The sequence below is a fragment of the Esox lucius genome, chromosome 8 (assembly GCF_011004845.1).
Source record: "Esox lucius isolate fEsoLuc1 chromosome 8, fEsoLuc1.pri, whole genome shotgun sequence".
NCBI classification, from domain to species: domain Eukaryota; kingdom Metazoa; phylum Chordata; class Actinopteri; order Esociformes; family Esocidae; genus Esox; species Esox lucius.
The window spans coordinates 30,773,649-30,797,822 of record NC_047576.1 but is presented as its reverse complement, the minus strand read 5'-3'; the positions used below and the strand labels follow the sequence as shown (position 1 = coordinate 30,797,822).

Sequence of the window (24,174 nt, the reverse complement as noted above, 5' to 3'; positions counted from 1 at the left end):
TTTTCGTGTCAGTCTTTTTTAGCGAACTGTGCAACACACCTTGCACCTGCAAGTGTATACTGGTCTGATCTTCTCCAGCGATGTTAGTGGCCACACAGGTATAGGTCCCCTCGTCACTCAGCCCCACCTGACCTAGAGTCAGAGAGCCATCGGGGGCGATCCTGTACTGTGCCCCGCCCTCCGCCAGGGAGGTGCCATCCTTTAGCCAGGCCAGGGAAGGCTGGGGTGCCCCCAGCACCACACAGGGCAGGTCTACAGGATGCCCCACTTGCACCTTCATCACCCGTGGCCCAGCTTGGATACTGGGGGGCACTGGAGAGGAGGTAGTCCGAAACGAGAGACAGACAGGAGAAAGAACAGACAGACAGAGAGATTCCAAATGAGGTATTTTACAGTTGCTTACACTACTACTACTTATACTACTTCTTCTGCTTCTTCTCATTGACCTATATTCTTAACAAGTCATCATATAGGCAATCTCTCACATTTCTCTTTGCTGCTCTTTAACCGTTTTTAACTGTCTAGGGCAGGGGTTGCGACCCCAAGTGGGGTCACCTGATATGAAAATGGGGTCGAGGGAGAATGTTTTAGAATTGACTCTCATAGCCTCAAATAAAAAAATAACAATTATAGAATTTTTCTTCATATGATTGGGGTCATGAAAATCGTTAGATATTGAAATGGGTCATCAGCCAAAAAAGTTTGGGAACTCCGGGTCAAATCCTCAGTCTGTGGCTGTTAAGGGTTTTCTTTGTTTGGACCACCTCAGATCCCAGTGCTACTGATGATTTGAACATTACATTGAGATTCCATTTAGATATCAGCTGTAGGTTAACTGTAGTGTTCAATAAGCTTCAGCAATTTCCCACAACACTTCAAACCATCTTGAGTGTCATTGTCCAGCCAATGCTGTCATTTCACTTAATTTCCTTTTCCCTCTCTTTTATTATTGTCTCCAATATTTTGCCCTCTGCAACATCTTGTCTTCACTTCTAAACTTACTGAAGTCAACAATTGTCTCCTTGGATTTGCTGATGCTGAGGGAGAGGAGGTTGTCCTGTTACCAGAACTGCCGGTCCCACTGTAGTTCTGACCGATTTCCTTTCTCAGTAAGGATTCCGACCATATCCTCACATGCTTTTTTACGTCATTTAGCTGGGACTTATCAAGATGGACTTATAGTGCGTGCATTCTATTTCATAGTTTTCAGTATTGGCCCCAGTGGGAATTAAACACAACCCTGGTGTTGCAAGCGCCATGCTCCCACCAAACTGAGCTAAACTAATGAGACATGCTGTACAGACTCTTACAACACTGTAACATTGGAGAGGGTTACAGGGCAAGTCGACAGGCATTCTTAATGTCCACACTCTTCCAGAGTTGAGCCTTACCAAGGACACTGAGGAGAACATTCTGGGTGAGGTTCCCCGCGATGTTGGAGGCAACACACACGTACAGACCACTGTCTGACACCCTACTCTCCAGGATCTTCATGGAACCAGAGGCCAGCTGAGTGTGTCTGCGAGAGCAATCACACACAGGAGTGTAAATGTACACAAACGAAACGCACACATACGCAAACACACACGCACACAGACAAACTGTCTTTCCATTGATATTAAATTGTTCTAATTCACATCACCCACAAGTATACAGCAGCAGCTCTCCCCAGTCTCAGATAATAAAGGGGGAGGGGAGATGACAAGGGCTTGATTGCTCAGTAATCTATACCCAACCACAAACCACTGCTGAGGGGATGAGTCAGTATGCTTCCCTTTATAACATCAACAGCAAAGGAACACTCACGTGTGTGTGTGTGTGTTACCTGGGTGAGAAGGGGGATATGAGCTGCCTCTCCTTGGCCCAAGTGATGATTGGAGGGGGGACACTCTGGACCTCACAGGGCAGGGTAACATCCTCCCCCACGATGACAGACACCTCCAGGGCCTCGCCGTCGCCTCCGGCCCCTCCGGAGCCCCCGATCTGCCTGGGACGAACTGAACACACACACACAGAAAATGAGAGAGCGAAATGAACACGACAGAACAAAAAAACAAAACAAAGAGGTGAGTTGTGATAAGACATCACAAGCCACAGTGAATACAGGACACAGCATTTGAAACCCACTATGAAACCATAAAAACGAATCTGTTACCAGGCGCAGGGCCTGGTAACTGACTTGAGAGGCCCTTACCGTACACGGTGAGATGGACCTTCCTGGAGCTGTAGCCTGCCGCGTTGGTGGCCGTGCAGACGAACTCCCCAGACTCCCCCCCAGTGGGGGAGGTGATGTGGAGACTGCCATCAGACCACAGAGAAAAAGAAGGACCACCCAGGTTCAACAGCTCCCCTCGCTGTCAAGACACGGAGACATACACGACACAGGTCAGGGGTCAGAGGTCAGGAAGCATTGCTTTAAATTGATCGACTCACTTTAGCCATGTTGACACGGGGAGGAAGAACGGGTTCATAAGGAATGGTTGTTTGGTGTGTGTTTGTGTGTGTGTGTTTGTGTACATGTAAAGGTTTCCTTAATGAAAGTTAATGTTTTGCTCGATCTCTTCCAATTCCAATTGAAGAGAGACTGTAAATACTCTGAATGCCTGAACTATAGGCCTGCCAAAATGGATATCATGTCTACCAGCATAATCAGACACCATGAAAGAGAGAATACTTTCCTAGGTGACATTGTGGTTTTGACACATTGGAGAACACAGTGTTAAAGAATCAAAGAAAATCAGAGCTGGCCAGCTGGTGCAGAACTTAGCCGTGTCAGGTTTCATATGCCTCTCAAGCCACATTCAGTTTAACAGCAGCTCTTTTACAAGTACCAGAAACCAGATGACGATAATGGAACCACACACACAGGCCTCAAAATATTACACACACGCACTCACTCACACACGCACCCATTCACACACACAAACACACACAGAAACAAACACTTACCCACCCACACACACTCACCCACACGCACCCACCCACACTCACCCACTCACCCACACTCACTCACCCTCCCACCAACACAGTCGTAAGGCCTGCTACTGGCTTCACAGGATCCACCACTAGTAGTGATTGTTCCAAAAACATGTACCAAGCCACAGGAAGCGTTTCTAAGGGCGCAATCTCATGTTGTGTCAAAGGTCTAATGACGTAATCTCATGTTTTATTGGCCAAACACAGCAAAACACAACCCGACAGCCCACAAGTAACCAGTGCAGTACAGCACAGCCCAACTCTACCCAACAACACAACCTAACACAGCCCAACTCTACCCAACAACACAACCTAACACAGCCCAACTCTACCCAACAACACAACCTAACACAGCCCAACTCTACCCAACAACACAACCTAACACAGCCCAACTCTACCCAACAACACAACCTAACACAGCCCAACTCTACCCAACAACACAACCTAAAACAGCCCAACTCTACCCAACAACACAACCTAAAACAGCCCAACTCTACCCAACAACACAACCTAACACAGCCCAACTCTACCCAACAACACAACCTAACACAGCCCAACTCTACCCAACAACACAACCTAAAACAGCCCAACTCTACCCAACAACACAACCTAAAACAGCCTAACTCTACCCAACAACACAACCTAACACAGCCCAACTCTACCCAACAACACAACCTAAAACAGCCCAACTCTACCCAACAACACAACCTAACACAGCCCAACTCTACCCAACAACACAACCTAACACAGCCCAACTCTACCCAACAACACAACCTAACACAGCCCAACAACACAACCTAACACAGCCCAACTCAACCCAACAACACAACCTATCACAGCCCAACTCTGCCCAACAACACAACCTAACACAGCCCAACTCTGCTCAACAACACAACCTAACACAGCCCAACTCTACCCAACAACACAACCTAACACAGCCCAACTCTACCCAACAACACAACCTAACACAGCCCAACTCAACCCAACAACACAACCTAACATAGCCCAACAACACAACTTAACACAGCCCAACTCAACCCAACAACACAACCTAACACAGGCCAACTCTACCCAACAACACAACCTAACACAGCCCAACTCTACCCAACAACACAACCTAACACAGCCCAACTCAACCCAACAACACAACCTAACACAGCCCAACTCAACCCAACAGCACAACCTAACACAGCCCTACTCTGCTCAACAACACAACCTAACACAGCCCAACTCGTCCCAACAACACAACCTAACACAGCCCAACTCTGCTCAACAACACAACCTAACACAGCCCAACTCTACCCAACAACACAATCTAACACAGCCCAACTCAACCCAACAACACAACCTAACACAGCCCAACAACACAACCTAACACAGCCCAACTCAACCCAACAACACAACCTATCACAGCCCAACTCTGCCCAACAACACAACCTAACACAGCCCAACTCTGCTCAACAACACAACCTAACACAGCCCAACTCTACCCAACAACACAACCTAACACAGCCCAACTCTACCCAACAACACAACCTAACACAGCCCAACTCAACCCAACAACACAACCTAACACAGCCCAACAACACAACTTAACACAGCCCAACTCAACCCAACAACACAACCTAACACAGCCCAACTCTACCCAACAACACAACCTAACACAGCCCAACTCTACCCAACAACACAACCTAACACAGCCCAACTCAACCCAACAACACAACCTAACACAGCCCAACTCAACCCAACAGCACAACCTAACACAGCCCTACTCTGCTCAACAACACAACCTAACACAGCCCAACTCGTCCCAACAACACAACCTAACACAGCCCAACTCTGTTCAACAACACAACCTAACACAGCCCAACTCTACCCAACAACACAACCTAACACAGCCCAACTCAACCCAACAGCACAACCTAACACAGCCCAACTCAACCCAACAACACAACCTAACACAGCCCAACAACACAACCTAACACAGCCCAACTCAACCCAACAACACAACCTAACACAGCCCAACTCTACCCAACAACACAACCTAACAAAGCCCAACTCAACCCAACAACACAACCTAACACAGCCCAACTCAACCCAACAGCACAACCTAACACAGCCCTACTCTGCTCAACAACACAACCTAACACAGCCCAACTCGTCCCAACAACACAACCTAACACAGCCCAACTCTACCCAACAGCACAAACACAGAACAAATCCACCCTGATTGTGAACACATGTTTAAATTTGCCATTACGACTTTGGGTTTGAATTACAGATGTGACTAATAGGAGATGATGTTTTTATTCAAACAGCCTGTCACTCCACAAGTTATGTACAACTGCATCAACCATCTGATTCATTACGGATTACATTAGTTTGGGGTAAACCAAGATTAGTTACATACACACCATACGCTAAATACACAGCATATATAACCACAGACCATAAGTTCAAGCAAGAATTAGAATATAACAGACAATCATGTCCTCTCTCGAGAACAGAAACATTATATTACAGCAACAGAAAGAAGCGGTCATGAGTTCCTACATTACAACCTGGCTGTATGTACTGTATGTAGACAGACACTAGACAGATTGTAAACAATCCAGGCTTCTGGCCCGTTTCTGGTTCCTGGTATTGCACCAGGAGCCCAGAGTTCCACAGAAAGACGGAGGACATTAGTCGATGGTTTGTGCTCCTTACAGGAGCCAAGTGAGTGAAGCGCTACAGACCTTGGACCAGGTGATGTCGGGCACGGGTACACCATTAGCATGGCATGGCAAGGTGACAGGGGTGCCTTCTATGGTGCTGAAGACCTGCGGACCATGCTGTATAGTTGGCATCACTGGACAGGGGAGACAAAGCAAATGGTTTACAAACTAGGTCAAATAAGACAACTGACACGTTTTGTGTAAGTGCGTGTCTGTGTTTTGTGTGTAGTATGTTGCGTATAGCTTGTGGATGGCGCATGCAGTGTTTATATTTATTCTACTCTAATCTATCCCGTGTTCCATTTCTCTTTCTCTGTTTTATCAATATGCAGTGGGACATCTGGGTAAGATGTTAACGCTGGAAACTAGGAGCAGCCACAGTGGTTTACCCATAGAGGTTAACATCACTGTACAATTTGCTATTTTACTCAAGATGATTTGAAATGGTCTCAATCCCTCATGTAACATGCAGACAAAATACACTACTTAGAAAATTTTTGGCATAATATTTCTTCTGACTTTACAAACAATCAATGCCAAATATGCACACAGCTTTTAGTCAGACCTATTATCCTTCTCTGTCCTATTAGAAAATCTGTAGGGAAATATCCAAAGTAGTAAATTACCTAATCCCAGTCTTTCAAGGAGCCTTTTAAGCAGTCACGGCCTAAACCTAATCCACCACTACAAACTGGTTCCAATACAGAATGAAAATATATTTTTCCCTGGACTTGTTACAAAATCCTTCACAGCTTTTTCTATAATTTATGCAAACTCAGACAGTTTTATTCAAGAAGAGAGAGTACAGAGAGACAGAGTGGGAGGAGATAAAGAAAGTAAACTCGAAGGAGGGAAGGAGATTCACTGTTTGTAAAATGAGCCTACAGAGAAGGGGAGAAGATTATTCATGATTATAGTTAGAACTCCAACACATTCCCACCAGCCAGAGAAATATAGTCCCACAGAGGTTTTGTAACACTTTACTAGATGTTGACCATGACTTTAATTATTGACCAAAGTCTGGCTGAAATGTTACTGTTTCATTGCACATTTGATGTTTGTGTGGCCTTACTAACGTTGTTTGCTGTCGTTGTCGACCATGTTGTCTTTGGGTTGAATCCCAGTGGTAGCGACTGTGGTCATGCTGGATTCTTACCGTAGACGTTGAGGGTGGTGGTGTGGTTGCTGAACCCCAGCACATTCTCAGCCAGGCAGGTGTAGTCCCCCCCATCCTCCAGCCGAACACGCTCTATATGCAGACTGCCATCCCTACGCACCGTCACATAGGGGCTTGAGATCACCTGGTACGGATGACAATAATGTGAACAGGTGAGAAAAATACCAATGACACACAAACAATACAAGCGCAGCGTTACATGATATGCACAGAGCATATAAAACACGATTTGTAAAATGTGATTTGTACAGTGCGTATAAAACACGATTTGTAAAATGTGATTTGTACAGTGTGTATGTTGTAGTGCGTCCTTGTCATTCATTGAATGACACATTGTGCTGCAGTCTACGGTAGTCAGCCCATCCCCTACTTGCTCACCCCTACCCCTACCCCTTGAAAGCATATTGTTTTTTTATGTCTTGACTGTGGTAATATGAGTTATTGTTGGACAGTTGCACATGTTTCCACTGTGTAGTGAACTGAAGTAATAGCATACCTACATAACCCATTGACTTGCTTGACTTCCAATACTTCTATCAGCCTAGGTGAATTAGTTTAGGACTACAGAGAATTGAGAGACAATATAAAATCGGAAGTTTGGGGCCCTTGGGCCTTTGAAAAAGTTATTATTTTATTACTTGTTATTTCATATTACATTACCAAAATTTGACTTAAATGTCATGAATAAAAGCAGACTAAAATGATGAATGCTGAATGATGAATGGCAAAAATGGAACTTAAACTAAAATGCATTTTCATAACTATGACTAAATTGGAACCAGTTGCCAAAATTAACACTGGGTTAAACACAACCAGATGTCAGCCCAGTGTGTGTGTGTGTGTGGCCATCTCACCAGCCCGTGGTTGTGTAACCAGCGTCTCTCAGGAAGAGGGTTACCAGCCAGCAGCACACAAGGCAGAGTCACCTGCTGCTCCTCAATTACACTCAACACACTTGGGCTGTGGCCGATCAATGGGGACACTGTAAATAAAAAGAGGTACATAGGCAAATTCCCCTTGGACTCCACATTTTATCATGAAAATCAAAATGGATCTAACCTTTTAATGCCTAAGTTTCAAATATCACTTAAACCCACCCCCCCACGTGTATTTTTTACTCCCTCACAGCTGCAGAATTTGATTATGACGTCACAATAAATTGAATCCACAAGCTGTCCAAAAACACCACGCTGCTCACTAGTTATGTATCTAATTTCTGATTTCAACGGGCTAAAATTAGATTAGCAAACTACTACCGGCAGTAGTAATGCTAAAAAGTATACCGATTTATTATTGACCAACCGTAAAAAATACTTTGTTTCCTGGTTATCTTGGTGCAAAATGTACTGGCAGTTATATGTTGTGGAGCTCCGCCCTCCTAGTGAAGGGGGTTTACCTGCATAAGCGGTCTTCACTGAAAAAACAAAAAGGTTATGCACATGCGTCAGCCAATCGGGGCACGCCTGCCCCTATAAAGGTATTTGTGCCCATAAGACCCCCTGCACACTTTCTACCATTGTGCGGCTGGCAGGAAAAGAAGCCCCTCATGCCCTCCACCAAGGACAGGCTTTCTGCCCAATTTTTGGATAAGGCTTACGTTTTAGCAGCGCAATCTATGGCAGCGTCTAACAAAGTTGCTATTATAGCTACGGGTCCCACCACGTTTTTGGAGCACGCTTCCACCCTTACCTCACGAGAGATAGGGGAGATTGTGGACTCCATGAAAGCTATCCTGCACCTCACACAAGCTCAGACCATCTGCTCCGGCCAGACCATGGCATCTGCCATTCGCTCAGACAATCGGGCCACGGTCTCCTACATCAATCACCAGGGGTGAGTCAGGTCTCCTGCTCTCCACCTGTCGGCCACGGGCCTGTGGCTCTGGGCCCACAGACACCTGCACTCTCTCGGCCGTTCACATTCCGGGACGGCTGAATGTGGGCGCGGAACTATTGTCCCGAGAGGGTCATCAAGACGACAAGTGGCATCTTCACCCGAAAAACGTCTCCCTCATCTGGGAGCGATTTGTGAAAGCCCAGACAGACCTCTTTGTGTCGGGGCAGACTCCTACCGGGTTGGGGTGTATGAGCTTGCATGGCTCGGTTGGGGGAGCGGTATGAGTAATGTATTCCCTCGTTCCTTCCTGCCTTTGGTAGTCTTGGACTTGACCCAGCGGGTCCCATTGCTTCCTGTTAGGTTCAGCATGGAGTACATCCTGGCTCGCTCACTCCATCGTAAAACACTAGGAGCTAAGCCCTCTAGGGGGCAGAGCTCCACGACATATAACGTTAGTTACCGGGAATGTAACTCCAGTTATATGAGTGGAGCGGAGCCCCCTAGACTTGTTGCCCGCCTCACCCGGCTTTATTGCTGGCTGAGGAAATTGTCGGGAGGGGGTCCTATGGGCACAGGTACTTTTATAGGGGCAGGCATGCCCCGATTGGCTGATGCATGTGCATAATTAAAATTTTAAATTTTTAAAATTTTTAATCCGTACCAGGTGGTCACTAACTCGGCCAGGGTAAACCACTAGGAGCTAAAGCCCCTCTAGAGGGCTCCGCTCCACTCATATAACCGGAGTTACATTCCCGGTAACTAACAGCTTCAATTGTATAAATAAAACATACGCTAACTATGAGACACTAGATTGTGTGTTAATCATTTATTTACATTATTATTCAGAAACTCTCAAAGGTTTATGACAAATGATGAATTCTGATTCTTGTATATTTAGAAATGGACAAATACTATCAGCGAAAAAATTGTTTTTTGAAGATTACGTTGAGCAATATTAGCCTATTACTGTCTATATCGATCTATAGGTGCAGCCATTAGGGATGTCGCAATTATTAGCCTACATAATTGCCTGATCGCAATTATTTGAGCCAGATCACAATTATTATATACACAATGATCTTTTAGCACAATATTTGTATTCAAAAATCATGTTTCCAGTCTGAATACATATTTTTTAGGACAATGTTAGAAACGTCTCAACTAATATCATGCAAATGTGTGTAAAATATCTTTACTAATATAGAAGTTTGTCATTTCCAACCATATTTCCTAATTAGATAATGCACATTAAAATGTATAGATATAGTAATGGATGCAGTAAAGTACAGAGAAATCCTGGAAGATAAACTGCTGAAGTCTGCAAGAAACCTGCAACTTGGGAGAAGATTCATCTTCCAGCATGACAACGAGGTGACAAAGGAGTGGCTTAAAAATCCAATTGACAATATGTGGAAACAGTTGACATTTTATGTTCACCAAAAGTCCCCATCCAACTTGAAGGAGCTTGAGCAATATTGCCAAGAATTATGGGAAGAAATTGCAGTGTCAATTGTGCAAAGCTGCAAGAGACTTTTGGCTGTAAGTGCTTGCAAATGTGCCTCGATACTTATGCAATCAATATATATATATATTTTTTTTAAATAAAAAAATCACTTTTTTTATCGGGGACAGTGCCTCTGGGATGGCAGACCGGGGTGGTGGTCCCTCTTTTTATGTGTGTTCCAACTACAGGGGGATCACACTTCTCAGCCTCCCCGGGAAAGTCTTTGCCAGGGTACTGGAGAGGAGAATACGGCCGATAGTAGAACCTCGGATTCAGGAGGAACAGTGTGGTTTTCGTCCGGGCCGTGGAACACTGGACCAGCTCTATACCCTCTACGGTGTGCTGGAGGGTTCATGGGAGTTTCCCCAACCAATCCACATGTGTTTTATGGATTTGGTGAAGGCATTCGACTGTGTCCCTCGCAGCATCCTGTGGAGGGTGCTTGGGGAATATGGGGTCCTGGGTCCTTTGCTAAGGGCTGTCAGGTCCCTGTACGACCGAAGCAGGAGCTTGGTCCGCATTGCCGGCAGTAAGTCAGACTTGTTCCCAGTGCATGTTGGACTCCGGCAGGGTTGCCCTTTGTTCTGTTCGTAATTTTTATTATCAGGTTTGGGGACCACACGATTTCGTCTCTGCTCTTTGCGGATGATGTTGTCGTGTTGGCCCCTTCAAACCAGGACCTTCAGCATGCACTGGGACGGTTTGCAGCCAAGTGTGAAGCGGTGGGGATGAAAATCAGTACCTCCAAATCCGAGGCCATGGGTGGCTTGCTCACTTCAGGTTGGTGGAGAGTGCCTGCCTCAAGTGGAGGAGTTTAAGGGGTCTTGTTCACAAGTGAGGGAAGGATGGAACAGGAGATTGACAGACGGATCGGTGCAGCTTCTGCAGTAATGCGGTCAATGTATCGGTCTGACGTGGTGAAGAAAGAGCTGAGCCGCAAGGCGAAGCTCTCGATTTACCGGTCAATCTACGTTCCTACTCTCACCAATGATCATGAGCTTTCTTGGGATCTTGTCCGAAAGGATACAGGCGGCTGAAATGAGCTTTCTCCGCAGGCTGGCTGGGTGATCCCTTAGAGATAGGGTGAAAAGCTTGGTCACCCGGGAGGAGCTCAGAGTAGAGCCGCTGCTCCTCCACATTGAGAGGGGTCAGCTGAGGTGGCTTGGGCATCTGTTCCGGATGCCTCCTGAACGCCTTCCCGGGAAGGTTTTCCGGGCCCGTCCCACCGGGAGGAGACCCCAGGGAAGACCTAGGACACGCTGGAGGGACTATGTCTCCCGGCTGGCCTGGGAACGCCTCGGTGTCCCCCCGGAAGAGCTAGAGGAAGTTTCTAGGAAGAGGGAAGTCTGGGCATCTCTGCTTAGACTGCTGCCCCCGCGACCCGGCCCCTGATAAGCGGAAGAAGATGGATGGATGGACTTTGACATTATGACCTATTTTTCATGGTGAACAGAGGCAAAAAATCCTAATTTAATCCACTTTAATTTCATGTTGTAACGCAATAAGATGTTGAATTTTCCAAGAGGCTAAACTGTATAGAAAAGAATCACTGCTTTGCAGCCTGAAATGAAAACGGACAAAAAAAAGCTGTATTTACAACTTATAACATCCAAGTGAAAGATATAATCCCAACTTATATTACAAATTAAAAAACAGAATCACTGAGTTGGAAAAAGTCACCCCCCTCCTGGTTGTAAACCCAACCAGGTGTTGTTAATCAACTTCTCAATAGCACACAAAGCCAACTTGACTTTCAACTGTGATCAGCTGTGGTCATTTTGATTAGCTCAGCATGAAACAAGCTTTTCCTGAAGCATTTCAGTCCTTGGTAGTGCAATTGAAGAAAACTATCAACTATGGGTGGCAAGGCATTGTCAAAAGATCTCTGGGATAAAGTTGTGGACAGGCACAAGTCAGGAGATGGATACAAAAAAAATTCTAAGGCTTTATCAGTGCCACAGAAGCACAGTGAAGTATATTATTAAGAAGTGGAAGGTATTTGGTACAACACAGACCCTCCCTGGGTCAGAACGTCGCACCAAACTGGATGAAAGAGCCAGGAGGAAACTGGTCAGAGAGGCTACCAAGAGGCCTACAGCAACTCTGAAGCAGTTGCAGGAATTCATGACAGAGTGGTCAAGTGTGTGCATGTGACAACAATATCACAAATTCTCCACAAATGTGGCTTGTATGGGAGGGTTGCAAGAAAAAAGCCACTCCTCAAGAAAGGCCACATGCAGTCACGACTGAGCTTTGCCAAAACACACCTTAAAGATTCTAAGGCCACGTGGAAAAAGGTGTTATGGTCAGATGAGACTAAAATTGAATTATTTGGCCTTAACACCAAACGATATGTCTGGTGAAAATCCAATACAGCTAACCATCCAAATAACACCATTCCTACAATAAAGCATGGAGGTGGTAATATCATGTTATGGGGTTGTTTCTCTGCAGCAGGGACTGGAGCACTTTTAGAAAAATTTATGGGGCAAAATACTGTCAAATTCTTGAGGAAAATCTGCTGTTCTCTGCCAGAAAGTTGTCAATGGGAAGAAGATTTACCTTCCAACATGACAATGACCCAAAGCACACAGCAAAACTGACCACACAGTAGTTGAAGGAGAAAAAGGTGAATGTCCTTGCATGGCCTAGTCAGAGCCCGGACTTAAACCCCATTGAAAATCTGTGGAATGACTTGAAGACAGCAGTCCACAAACGGTCACCATCAAATTTAACTGAACTTTTGCAGTTCTGCAAAGAAGAGTGGTCAAATATTGCAACATCTAGATGTGCAAAGTTAGTAGAGACATATCCCAACAGACTAAAGGCTGTAATTAAAGCAAAAGGTGGTTCAACAAAATACTGACACAAGGGGGTGATCCTTTTTCCAACTCAGTGATTATGTTTTTTATTTTACAATTTTTTTCTGACACGTAGGTGGTTATAAGTTGCACTGAGTAAATACAGCTGAATGAAACAAAAACTGTGTCTGTCTTCATTTCAGGCTGCAAAGCAACAACATTGATTGACAACATGATTATTTTAAAGGGGGGTGATTTTTTTTTACCTCTTATCTACCTTTTCTATCCCTGTCATGGTCATAGGCTGAGGTAATGCGTGGTTCACACGGGCTCTGTCATGGTCATAGGCTGAGGTAATGCGTGGTTCACACGGGCTCTGTCATGGTCATAGGCTGAGGTAATGCGTGGTTCACACGGGCTCTGTCATGGTCATAGGCTGAGGTAATGTGTGGTTCACACAGGCTCTGTCATGGTCATAGGCTGAGGTAATGCATGGTTCACACAGGCTCTGTCATGGTCATAGGCTGAGGTAATGCGTGGTTCACACGGGCTCTGTCATGGTCATAGGCTGAGGTAATGCTTGGTTCACACAGGCTCTGTCATGGTCATAGGCTGAGGTAATGCGTGGTTCACACGGGCTCTGTCATGGTCATAGGCTGAGGTAATGCTTGGTTCACACAGGCTCTGTCATGGTCATAGGCTGAGGTAATGCTTGGTTCACACAGGCTCTGTCATGGTCATAGGCTGAGGTAATGCTTGGTTCACACAGGCTCTGTCATGGTCATAGGCTGAGGTAATGCGTGGTTCACACGGGCTCTGTCATGGTCAGAAGATGGCAAGACTGTGGCATTTTACAGGGTGTTAACTCATGGGTACAACTTCACCCAGAACTAAAAACTGACTCTCTCCAGTTAAAAACAATCAACACTTTCTGGCCACCCACATTGATAGATATGAAAATAGAAAATTATAGTTTTGAAAAGTTTTTCCTGACCACCTGACCTGACCATGTAAATCCAGACATTCAATGCTCAAATGCTCACTAATCTCAGGGTTTATGTGCAGTGACTTGCAAACACCTGTTTAATAAGAAGCTGCTGTGAAGGCAAGTGAAAAAATAATTTTGTTACTGTAAAAAATAATGGGTTTCATGTGCTGTGATTCCTAAAAGGTTCATCCAATATGGATGAAAATATCCTCAAGGTAAAGCTGAAACATTTAGATCTTGTGTATCTTTCAAAATTACATCTCTTATACAGTGAGTGGTGAAGAAATTGTTGGGTAAAGTCTGATTGCCGTTCACAGTGAACAAAATATGCATCAATATACTTTCAATGCAGTTTTCCATGAAAGGTGGATAACCTGCTTTTACCTTCCACCATACCACTGGTGTTATCTCTCTATCTGTCCACTAAAGGACTGTGCCAAAAACAGCTGTCGGTTACTGTCCTGTACCTCCACTTTAGGACTGGGAATGTGATATGGGAACAGATACGACTGTTATGAGACTGACAACCTGGACCAGCCAACTGCCTGGCGTAATGACCAACCCATGGGCTTTTGACTGCCTCACTTAGTGACTAATCAATGGGCTTTCTGACTGACTGACGTAATGACCAACCAGTGGGCTTTCTGACAGACTGACTTAATGACCAACCAATGGGCTTGCTGACTGACTGAGTTGCTGGCTGACTGACTAAATCACTGAGTGAAGACCCTGCTGGATGGATGGAAGGCTTCAAAAGTTTGTTCTTGATTGCCCCAAAATGTAATCAGCACCTACAAAAAACATCCATTAATTGTACTGCACACAATCCATGTAGAAATTACAGTCTGTATTATGTAGAGACCAGGGCGGCCTGATGTGTTTCAAGACAGCTGTACTGCCACAACTACATGAGAGATAGAGTGAGTGATGCTGTGTTCCGGAACTGGGAAACCTCCCATGTTTTGATTAGTGTGTTGCCACAGTTACCCCAGAGGCAGGGTGTTATAGTCTGGCACAGGTTTTGAGACTAGGGAAGGTGGGGTAAACGTTTATATACCATGGCTGGATCGTCATCTGACATGACCTTTAACCCATAATTTGACCCTGAGACAGGCCTGCCACATGGCTAACAAGGTGCACATGTGCAAATGCACAAACCTACACAATATTCAAACAACACAAACACACATGAAACAATTATGTGCGCACAAACACACACACAGAGCTACACAGGATTTGACCGTGCTTTGCTCCGTATTGACAATTCTAACACTGAACTGAGATCTCCTCAGCTCTTCTCACTATACACCGATGACCGTACTGGCAATTCTAACACTGAACTGAGATCTCCTCAGCTCTTCTCACTATACACCGATGACCGTACTGGCAATTCTAACACTGAACTGAGATCTCCTCAGCTCTTCTCACTATACACCGATGACCGTATTGACAATTCTAACACTGAACTGAGATCTCCTCAGCTCTTCTCACTATACACCGATGACCGTACTGCCAATTCTAACACTGAACTGAGATCTCCTCAGCTCTTCTCACTACACACCGATGACCGTACTGCCAACTAAGCATCTGTGAAAAGACTCAAGTCAGCTAATGACACCGTTGCGGTTGCTCTCCCCATTGATGGAAATGAGTCTGTGTACCGGGGATTGGTCCAAATAACCTGAAACATAACACACACACAACTGTGTAGATGGTTGACTTGCAAAGGACACCCCTGACTAAAAGCCAGATTATATGAAGTAATGTGTATGGGACCAGGAAACAAATGCACAGGCGGAAGTGAGTCTGGACTTGTTTAGCTCAGTTGGTAGATCATGGTGCTTGTGTTGCTGTAATGGTTAGCAGCGTCTGCAAAATGATTTAATTGGTAAAAAAAGTAAAATGCGTTTTAGAATGTTATGATTGTGCCAGTCTTTTACTTTCTAACATGGGCTCAATTGCAAACAAAATATTAGACCTATACCTATGATAAAAACTCAAAAAGAACTCTCGCAGTGGCTTTCTTTCAACAAATTGGCTTCTGCTTTACAGAATTATGGCTAAGTGAGGTCAATCTCTATTCCTGACACTGCTGCAGTACAAGCCGACATCCATCTGAACTGTCCTTCCAGAACAGCTCAATATCAAAAGGAGGCAGTGTCTATGACTACAGAAATGCATTGGTCCTGCCTGTTTTAAACCTCCATTATTTTTCCAGGCTCAACAAATACTGGGCTTTACAGACCTCTACATGCTTTGTAAGTAGGAAAACCTGCAAAATTATGTTTTTTTTCTCTATATATTGCATATATAGACTAATGTTTTTGGTGATAGTACATACCCTAATCTGATGGTCTTTTCACCTGTCATCTTTGTTTGTCTCGTGATCTCTCTTTAAAAACACATTTTAGAAGTCACCTGAAAAGTTTAAAAACATATTTTGCGGATTAGATGTAGTTTGAGGTTATTAAGTTTTAATGGAATATTTTGACATGCTTGGGTGTGAAAGAAAACTAGGATCCACTTGTTTTCCAGACATTACTCATCTCCACGATGTCTGGACCCGTGTGGTCCTGTATGGAAGATTGCCAGATTTCATTGACGTAAACTGTATTCTGCCGCTGTCTCCAGAAATCTCCCAAAAAATCGACTCGCCCAAACCCATTAAAAATAGCCCTATTGTGTAGGAAACACACCCCACCTGGCCACACTCAATAGGGAAAAAGTTTCGTCCTACTGTCATTTCAGCTGCAGTGTTTCATTGGTATTTTATATATGGGCGCAAAATCATGTTTTACCATGCCAACACAAAGAGGAGGTGCGAGATTTTGGGAAGGCTGTTGCCTATGAGCTTTGAATGCAGGAAAAACACTGTGTATAGATACATAGAATGCCACCCGCCAAAGTGGCTAGTAAGAGTGACTGCGTTACACGCCACAGCCAAATTCTACCCGCATTGGGTTGGTGGGCAGGTGTCAATGTCAAGCCCTGTTTAGCACCTAGCTCTATCTTAAAGGCATTGACTGCTCCCTCAAACCACAAAACTTTTCCTACAGAGCCAACATGTCTGTAGGTGCTATCAGCATTTGCCTGTTCATGGAATCTTGCTCTGTGTTCAACACCATCCTCCAAGAAGTACTAGAAGACCATCTCTCCCAGCTGAACATGCCCAGCTCCATCTGTCAGTGGATCACTGACTTCCTAGCCAACAGGATAAAACAACAGAAAATAGATAAGACATTTCAGAATGAGCACTGGAACACAGCGAGGACGCTCGTTCTCTTGCCTCCCCTATTCACTTCAAACCAACCAATCCCTGTTCTATCAAGTAGAATTGTACATAAAATCACTGTTATGGATGCTAAACAGCCTTATCTGTTGTTGCCACTTTGATCAAAACTTAATAAACTACATAGGATAGCATGGATACCATAACAGCTTTGAAGACTGGAGTCGACCTGCTGTTCTTATGTCAAGATTATTTAAATTCCTAGTATTATGAAACAGATAAATGTTCAGTATATTGATCATCAAACGATTGTCTAATACATCACTCCATCTGTCTGAGAAGTATAAATTAGATGAGTGACACACACACACACACACACCCACACACCCCCACACACACATTCCTAACTACAGAGATAACACATCTGGCCCTGTGGATTCTCTCTCTCTCTCTCTCTCGCTCTCTCTTTCTCTCTCTCTTTTTCATTATGGGGTCCTATTCAGGTCTTTTCTCCCATGACTTCTAAAGAGCTGACATCCCCTTCAAACCCTGCCAGGGAATTTGAGCTGTTTCACTGAGTTTGCCCTACATTCCCTTGCTTTCAAATAAACTAAATCCATGCTGACCATAACTCACACACATAACCTAAACAGCAGTCAAACATTGACCGCTATCCATTGCTGCTCCCACAGAGAATATTTGCTTTTATTTCAAAAGTGGTGTTTTCTCTTTGCACACAAATAAACACTAAAGACTTGATCTCCATTGTATTCAAGTTGATCACTTTCAAGGAATTTGGCCTTGAAATTGATGTTTTGTTAGTAAATAAATACTTAGGATCGTAATTCAACAAACAGCCTGATGACTCATAGTTAAACATATTTTTGAGGCTGCTCCAATTGCACTGGTTTAGGTGATTGTACAAATTAGATAATCTCTATCTAATCAGTGTATCAAAACCAATGACACATTTCTGAAATAACACAATTGTTACTGTGAAACCAATCTGTTGGGACAAATAAGATTTTCAGAACTAGTAGTCAGGGGTGTGTTTATATTCAGAGTTGTTGTGGAGAAGAAACATTTGGAGAAAGTTTGGTTAGTCAGGCAAACATAAAGAAGGACAGGGGAAACTATGTATATTAATAAAGCAAGGTTGGGTTAATATTATTGTTATTTCAGTCAATTCCAACACAGAAAGTCCAAAACCCAATTATCTTACATAATTTATAATGAGGAATTGGAATAAGAATTGGGTTTCCTTTCTGATTTGAACTGAGCCCAACCCTGCCCAATAGTACCCAGATCACTTGAGGTGAGTACTGTGTCCCTTACCCAGTCCGGTGACAGTGACTCTGGCACGGGCCTGTATTTTCCCAAACTGGTTCTCTGCATCACACACATACACTGTATCATCTTCCACCCACAGATCTGACACAGAGGAGAGAAGACAATTATTATTATGCGTGTGTCTAAGTGTGAGTGAATGTGCGCGTACAAACCAAAGCCTTACTCCTGATTTGCAGGTCTCCTGCACTGTTCTGCGTTATGGTGCTGTGTGTGGTGTGTCTAATGAAAAGGGGTGCGTTGTCCTCCCTCCTCCAAGTGACCTGAGGTTGAGGGTAACCCTGCGCATTGCACGGCAGTGTCACGTTAGAGCCAATGTCTGACCCCACATCGGATGGTTCTCTGGTAAACTGGGGTGCAGCTGATGGGAAAAGGTCAGAGGTTACAGAAGTTACAGAGGTCGACAACTCATAGAGTTAAGTCGCATGTGACCATGAGGCTACAGAATTGTTGAGACGTTTTTTTCATGGTGTGATCGAGAATTATTGGAATTCTTACATCCTACATCCAGGGTGATCTTCCCAGGTGAGGACGTCCCAGCAAGGTTGACAGCTACACAGGTGTAGTCTCCTGCATCAACGTCCTGCGTCTCCTTGATTGTCAGAGTCCCTACCTGGGGGTCCATGTCCATGAAGGAGGATGGCCTTAACTGCAGGTCACCTGGGGGTCAAAATACAATTTTGAATACAATGAAAATAACAGTGTTGGTAGAAATGATAAACCATTGTTTTTCTTGTGGTTTTTAGAAGGATAGACGAAGAGAGTCGATACAACAGCTAAAAGTGCAGTAAAAGAGAAAAGAGAGCAGGATGGGAGGGTCCCGTCTGGACAAACAGTCAGCCAAATGTGTCAAAGGTGTCATAGGAGAACTTCCTGAACAGCCGTTTAAACACTGCTCTGCACTCCATAAAAGATACGACTTCCAACCCAGGGTCACGTCAAAATGATTTATCAAGGCAAACATGTTAAGAAAGAGTGTGTGTGCTTTTGTTTATGTGTGTTTTTTGTGTATATACACCCCCGATCACTTGGACGAGGGAGTACAACTCATGCCTCTACATACAGTATATATATCAATGGGGAACCATCAGGGACTTCTGCGCCTTGGGAATTAAATAAATGCTTCATGTTTATATATTATCATTTTATATATTTTTGTTAATTTTTTCTTGATTGCATATTTCTTTTGTCTTCATTTGAATGGTGTTTCTATTCAGTTCCTTCTGAAATAGAATTGTTAATACCAAAGAGAAAAGAAAATCCAATCAGAAATATTCTTTGGCGGTGTCTGGGTAGACAAAATCTAGCTAGGCCTTCAGGATTTGGAAAGAAGTCACCTGCCCACGTCACTGTAGAATCAACCATAATTGAATGACACTTTGACTTGAAATGGGTAGAATTGTTTTAAAGGATTGTGTTATGCCCTCTAGGGGGCCAGGAAACAGGTGAATAGCTAAGTACAAATACCTAGCATTTACTTTGTTGCACTTGTTTTTTTGTTTTTTTACATATATATTTCAAATGATCACTGGTAAGTGCCACAGCTGTTTATTTGAAGCTAGCTTGCTGTTACAGTAGAGTATGTGACTATGCAAGATTGAAAGTGTTGCATTCAAACTTGTGGGATGAACTTGATTATTTATTTTTGCAAAGTAATAGTTGTACATTTCAATTAGAAAATGTGTTTTGTATTGTTATTATTGGAGTTTACAAGCTTATTACATATATTTATTTAGTCCTTTTTTATTTTAACAGTATATCGGCCAGGTGGATCAGTTTTATTAAATGTGTCTAGCTTACATGAAATGGATATGGTCACTGTTAATCCAGGACTCTAGCTGTCACATAATGTTTCCATGACCAGGGCCTTCCTTAAAGATTAGACAATTGGTCTGGTTTAGTGTATATGGCTGTGGTAACACATCATCAAGATCAAGACCTATTCAAGACCCTCAGAAGAAAGACCACTGACGCCCAGTCTGGGAGGGGTTATAAAGACGATTTGGAATTCTTCATCATTCCACTGTCTGACAGATAATCTACAAATGGAGAAAGTTCCAGAAATCTTGTTGCAATCTACGTAGGACAGGTCAATAAACAGACTCAAACATGCTCATAAAAGAGAGCAATGCTCTTCACACCAGGTTTAATGCGTTGAACAGAACACTCATTCAATCTATTCTTTTCAATAATGGATGTCCTATCAAACCTCTCCATTGCTTCACATCCACAGGCCAAAATCCCTTACCTTTGTACCACTTGATTTCAGGTTTGGGGATCCCAGAGGCGGTGCAAGCCAAGACGGTGGTCTCACCTAGACCAATCAGAATCTCACTCTGCACCACGGTCACCACAGGGGATTCTGGGAAAGGAGAAGAGATACTGTGAGAAAGCGTGGCGGATGTAGCACACCACAGTCCGTCCGTGTGTCAGTTGTCCTACTCACCAATGTAGGTGAGGATGGATCTGTCTGAATCTGTCCCGGCCACATTGCTGGCAAGACACCCATACACCCCAGCATCCTTCTGATTCATGTTTCTGATAAGCAGACTCCCATCGGAGGTCGTCCTTTGTCTGTCATGCATAGGGAGTCAAAGTCAATACATATATTAACAAAGACAACACCACTGCTGCAGATGACTGATTTATTCCTTGCACCAAACTCCCAAAAACATCTTAACCAAAAATAAAATCAACAAATTAACTAAAACAAGACACAATAGCCTTGTTTTTTGTTGTTTAGTGCCACAATTCTGCTGCTTCTGACTTGTGACCTGTATGAGAGTTAAAAAGTCAGGACCTGCTGGAGCCCATGATGAACATGCCGTTGTGGGTCCAGACTAGTCTGGGGTCAGGGTAACCTTTGGCCGAGCACCTGATCCTCACTTCCTGTCCTGTGGTAAAGGTCTGGTTTTGGGGGTTCACTGTCACCCGGGGTGGCTCTGGAATATATGAGAGATCAGAGGGCCAGCAACATTATCATCCTGAAATAATTTGGTTAATGAGATATCAGAGGAACATTATCATCCTGAAATTATTTGGTTAATGAGACATCAGAGCAACATTATCATCCTGAAATAATTTGATATATGAGACATTAGAGAAACATTATCATCCTGAAATAATTTGGTATATGAGAGATCAGAGGGCCAGCAACATTATCATCCTGAAATAATTTGGTGTATAAAAGATCAGAGCAACATTATCATTCTGAAATCATTTGGTATTTGAAAGATCAGAGGACCAGCAACATTGTCATCCTGAAATCATTTGGTATATGAGAGATCAGAGGGCCAGCAACATCAACATCCTGAAATAATTTGGTGTATGAGAGATCAGAGGGCCAGCAACATTATCTTCCTGAAATCATTTGGTATATGAAAGATCAGAGGACCAGCAACATTATCATCCTGAAACCATTTGATATAAGAGAGATCAGAGGGCCAGCAACATTATCATCCTGAAATCATCTGGCATATGAAAGATCAGAGGGCCAGCAACATTATCATCATGAAATCATTTGATATAAGAGAGATCAGAGGGCCAGCAACATTATCATCCTGAAATCATCTGGTATATGAGAGATCAGAGGGCCAGCAACATTATCATCCTGAAACCATTTGGTATATGAGAGATCAGAGGGCCAGCAACATTATCATCCTGAAATAATTTGGTATATGGGAGATCAGAGGGACAGCAACAATAACATCCTGAAATCATTTGGTTCAATGTTTCAGTAACTTGTATTCAGTGAAATGCTTATTCAGCATCTGGCAGAGTCAACTGCTATCAGAGTACCAGCTTCGACTGTGACAAATTCTATCACAAATAACCTTCCAGGGCGTGATGGAGTCATGAGACCCTTTTTGCAGAAAGGCAACAAGCAGAAGAGATCCCAAGAATGGTTTCTTTGCTGCAACATAATGGGGACACTATACAAGAGTGCACATCCTCGGTGGCGTCATTAGAGTGCCGGCGGATGTCTTTATATACATCCATACATCCATCATCTCTGTGCCCAAAAACACCAAGGTAACAAGTCTTAATGACTGTCATCATGAAGTGATCCGAGAGGCTTGTCATGGCCTACATCAAAGGCAGTCTGCCAGGATCATTGGACCCATTCCAATCTGTCTGCCGCCACTTCAGATCAACAGAGGATGCTATTTCCTATGTTATAGCTCAGAGCACTGGGTCAATACACCACTCTGGATTTTCTTGATTTTCTGAAGGGCGGACCTCTGAGAGGACATGCATTAACACCTCCTCACTTCCTCATAACACTGGGGACCCCCGGCGGGACCCATGACTGTTTGGCTCTGCATGACACCTGTGCTAGTAAGAATTGTGTTGTGTAGTTTGCCTTGTGTAATCTATGCGGGACTATCATATCTTAAAGGTGAAACTACAATTCTGTCATGTTCACACCGAATAAGTGTAATAGAACATAAACTATACAAACAACTATTTTCTGTAGTTTTGCCCGTAACTGTAACCAGTAATATTTTGCAGTGTATCTTTCATCGTCTTGTCTCTTTTTATTTGTGTAAAGGAGGAAAATTGATTCAAGACCTTCCCAAAGCCAGATGAATCTGGAGCAATTTTCCAATTGATTCATGATGTGTAACTTAACCTTAAGAAGTGTTTTCCCAATTTTCATTGGCTTCCAAAGTAATCTCCAGAGCCTGTTGCAGTCAAGCACAGAAAATCTAAACTTCTTTCCAACAAAAAAGACTTGCAGGAGGGGAAGGTGTCCTGTTCTATACAATAATCTTTCTATTCCCATTCACACAACAAACTCCACAGAAGTGCCTTCACTAAGAAGTTCTTTTTTAGATGCATTGCCTAAGGCAAAGCAACACATTCGATTTCTCTCATAGTCTTGGTATTATTCTTCCTCTACAGCTTAAACGATAAAAGCTATTAACACAAAACCAAATGTAAAAGTCCAGACTGCCACAAATCAGGATTCTTGAAAAGAAGGTTTAATATAATTTATTCGGTAAAACTTTCCATTTAGTTGACACTTATTACTATGTAACTGCAATATAAATACATATTAACAACTGTATTAACAATGTAATACCACAGGTATTACATTGTAATTACAATAGAAAAATTATTTATTGTATAGGTTGTCACACTTAGGTAATTACAAACATCCTGTAGGATGCTATTCCAAGTGTGTAATTACACATGATTTTTGTTTTAGTAGTTACACAATGTATTATTTCACACTTCTGCAGAAGGCTCTGTTACACCATATGAATAGCTACACCAAAGATTTTGTCTCTGTAGCTAATCCAACAAAAAAAAAAAACGGAAGCTGTCCCTCCTACAGCTAGATGCTAACCCTCAAACATATCCTGACATCCAGATTTCAGAGGTAAGTGTAATTCCACTTAGAGGTTGTGTAGATATGCACAACATATTACAGATCTCACCTAAAATTGAAGGTTTAAGAAATAGGTCAGTAATCAGTATTAAACCGACAAACACTACAGGCTAATTTCCCATGCTTATTGCCTGGCTACAATATTTTCTTTTAACAATCAAATGTTGTGTATGAACAATGTAATTATTTTCCTATTAACTTACT

The 24,174-nt window shown here is 43.4% G+C and overlaps 1 protein-coding gene across 2 annotated transcripts in view; it reads right to left on the bottom strand.

Annotated features, from left to right (window-relative positions):
- The window catches only part of hmcn1 (hemicentin 1), a 161,726-nt gene that overhangs the window by 89,372 nt on the left and 48,180 nt on the right, over positions 1-24,174 (bottom strand). For both annotated transcript variants that reach the window (XM_010872514.3, XM_020049296.2), the window contains exons 12-24: positions 21,376-21,517; positions 21,022-21,149; positions 20,824-20,937; positions 19,074-19,235; positions 18,742-18,936; positions 18,564-18,659; positions 7,725-7,852; positions 6,850-6,994; positions 5,715-5,827; positions 2,195-2,354; positions 1,826-1,997; positions 1,392-1,519; positions 40-312 (exon numbers count right to left, since the gene is read on the bottom strand). In XM_010872514.3, coding sequence (XP_010870816.2) covers positions 40-312; positions 1,392-1,519; positions 1,826-1,997; positions 2,195-2,354; positions 5,715-5,827; positions 6,850-6,994; positions 7,725-7,852; positions 18,564-18,659; positions 18,742-18,936; positions 19,074-19,235; positions 20,824-20,937; positions 21,022-21,149; positions 21,376-21,517 — 1,956 coding nt within the window. The remainder of the gene's footprint in view (positions 1-39; positions 313-1,391; positions 1,520-1,825; positions 1,998-2,194; positions 2,355-5,714; positions 5,828-6,849; positions 6,995-7,724; positions 7,853-18,563; positions 18,660-18,741; positions 18,937-19,073; positions 19,236-20,823; positions 20,938-21,021; positions 21,150-21,375; positions 21,518-24,174) is intronic.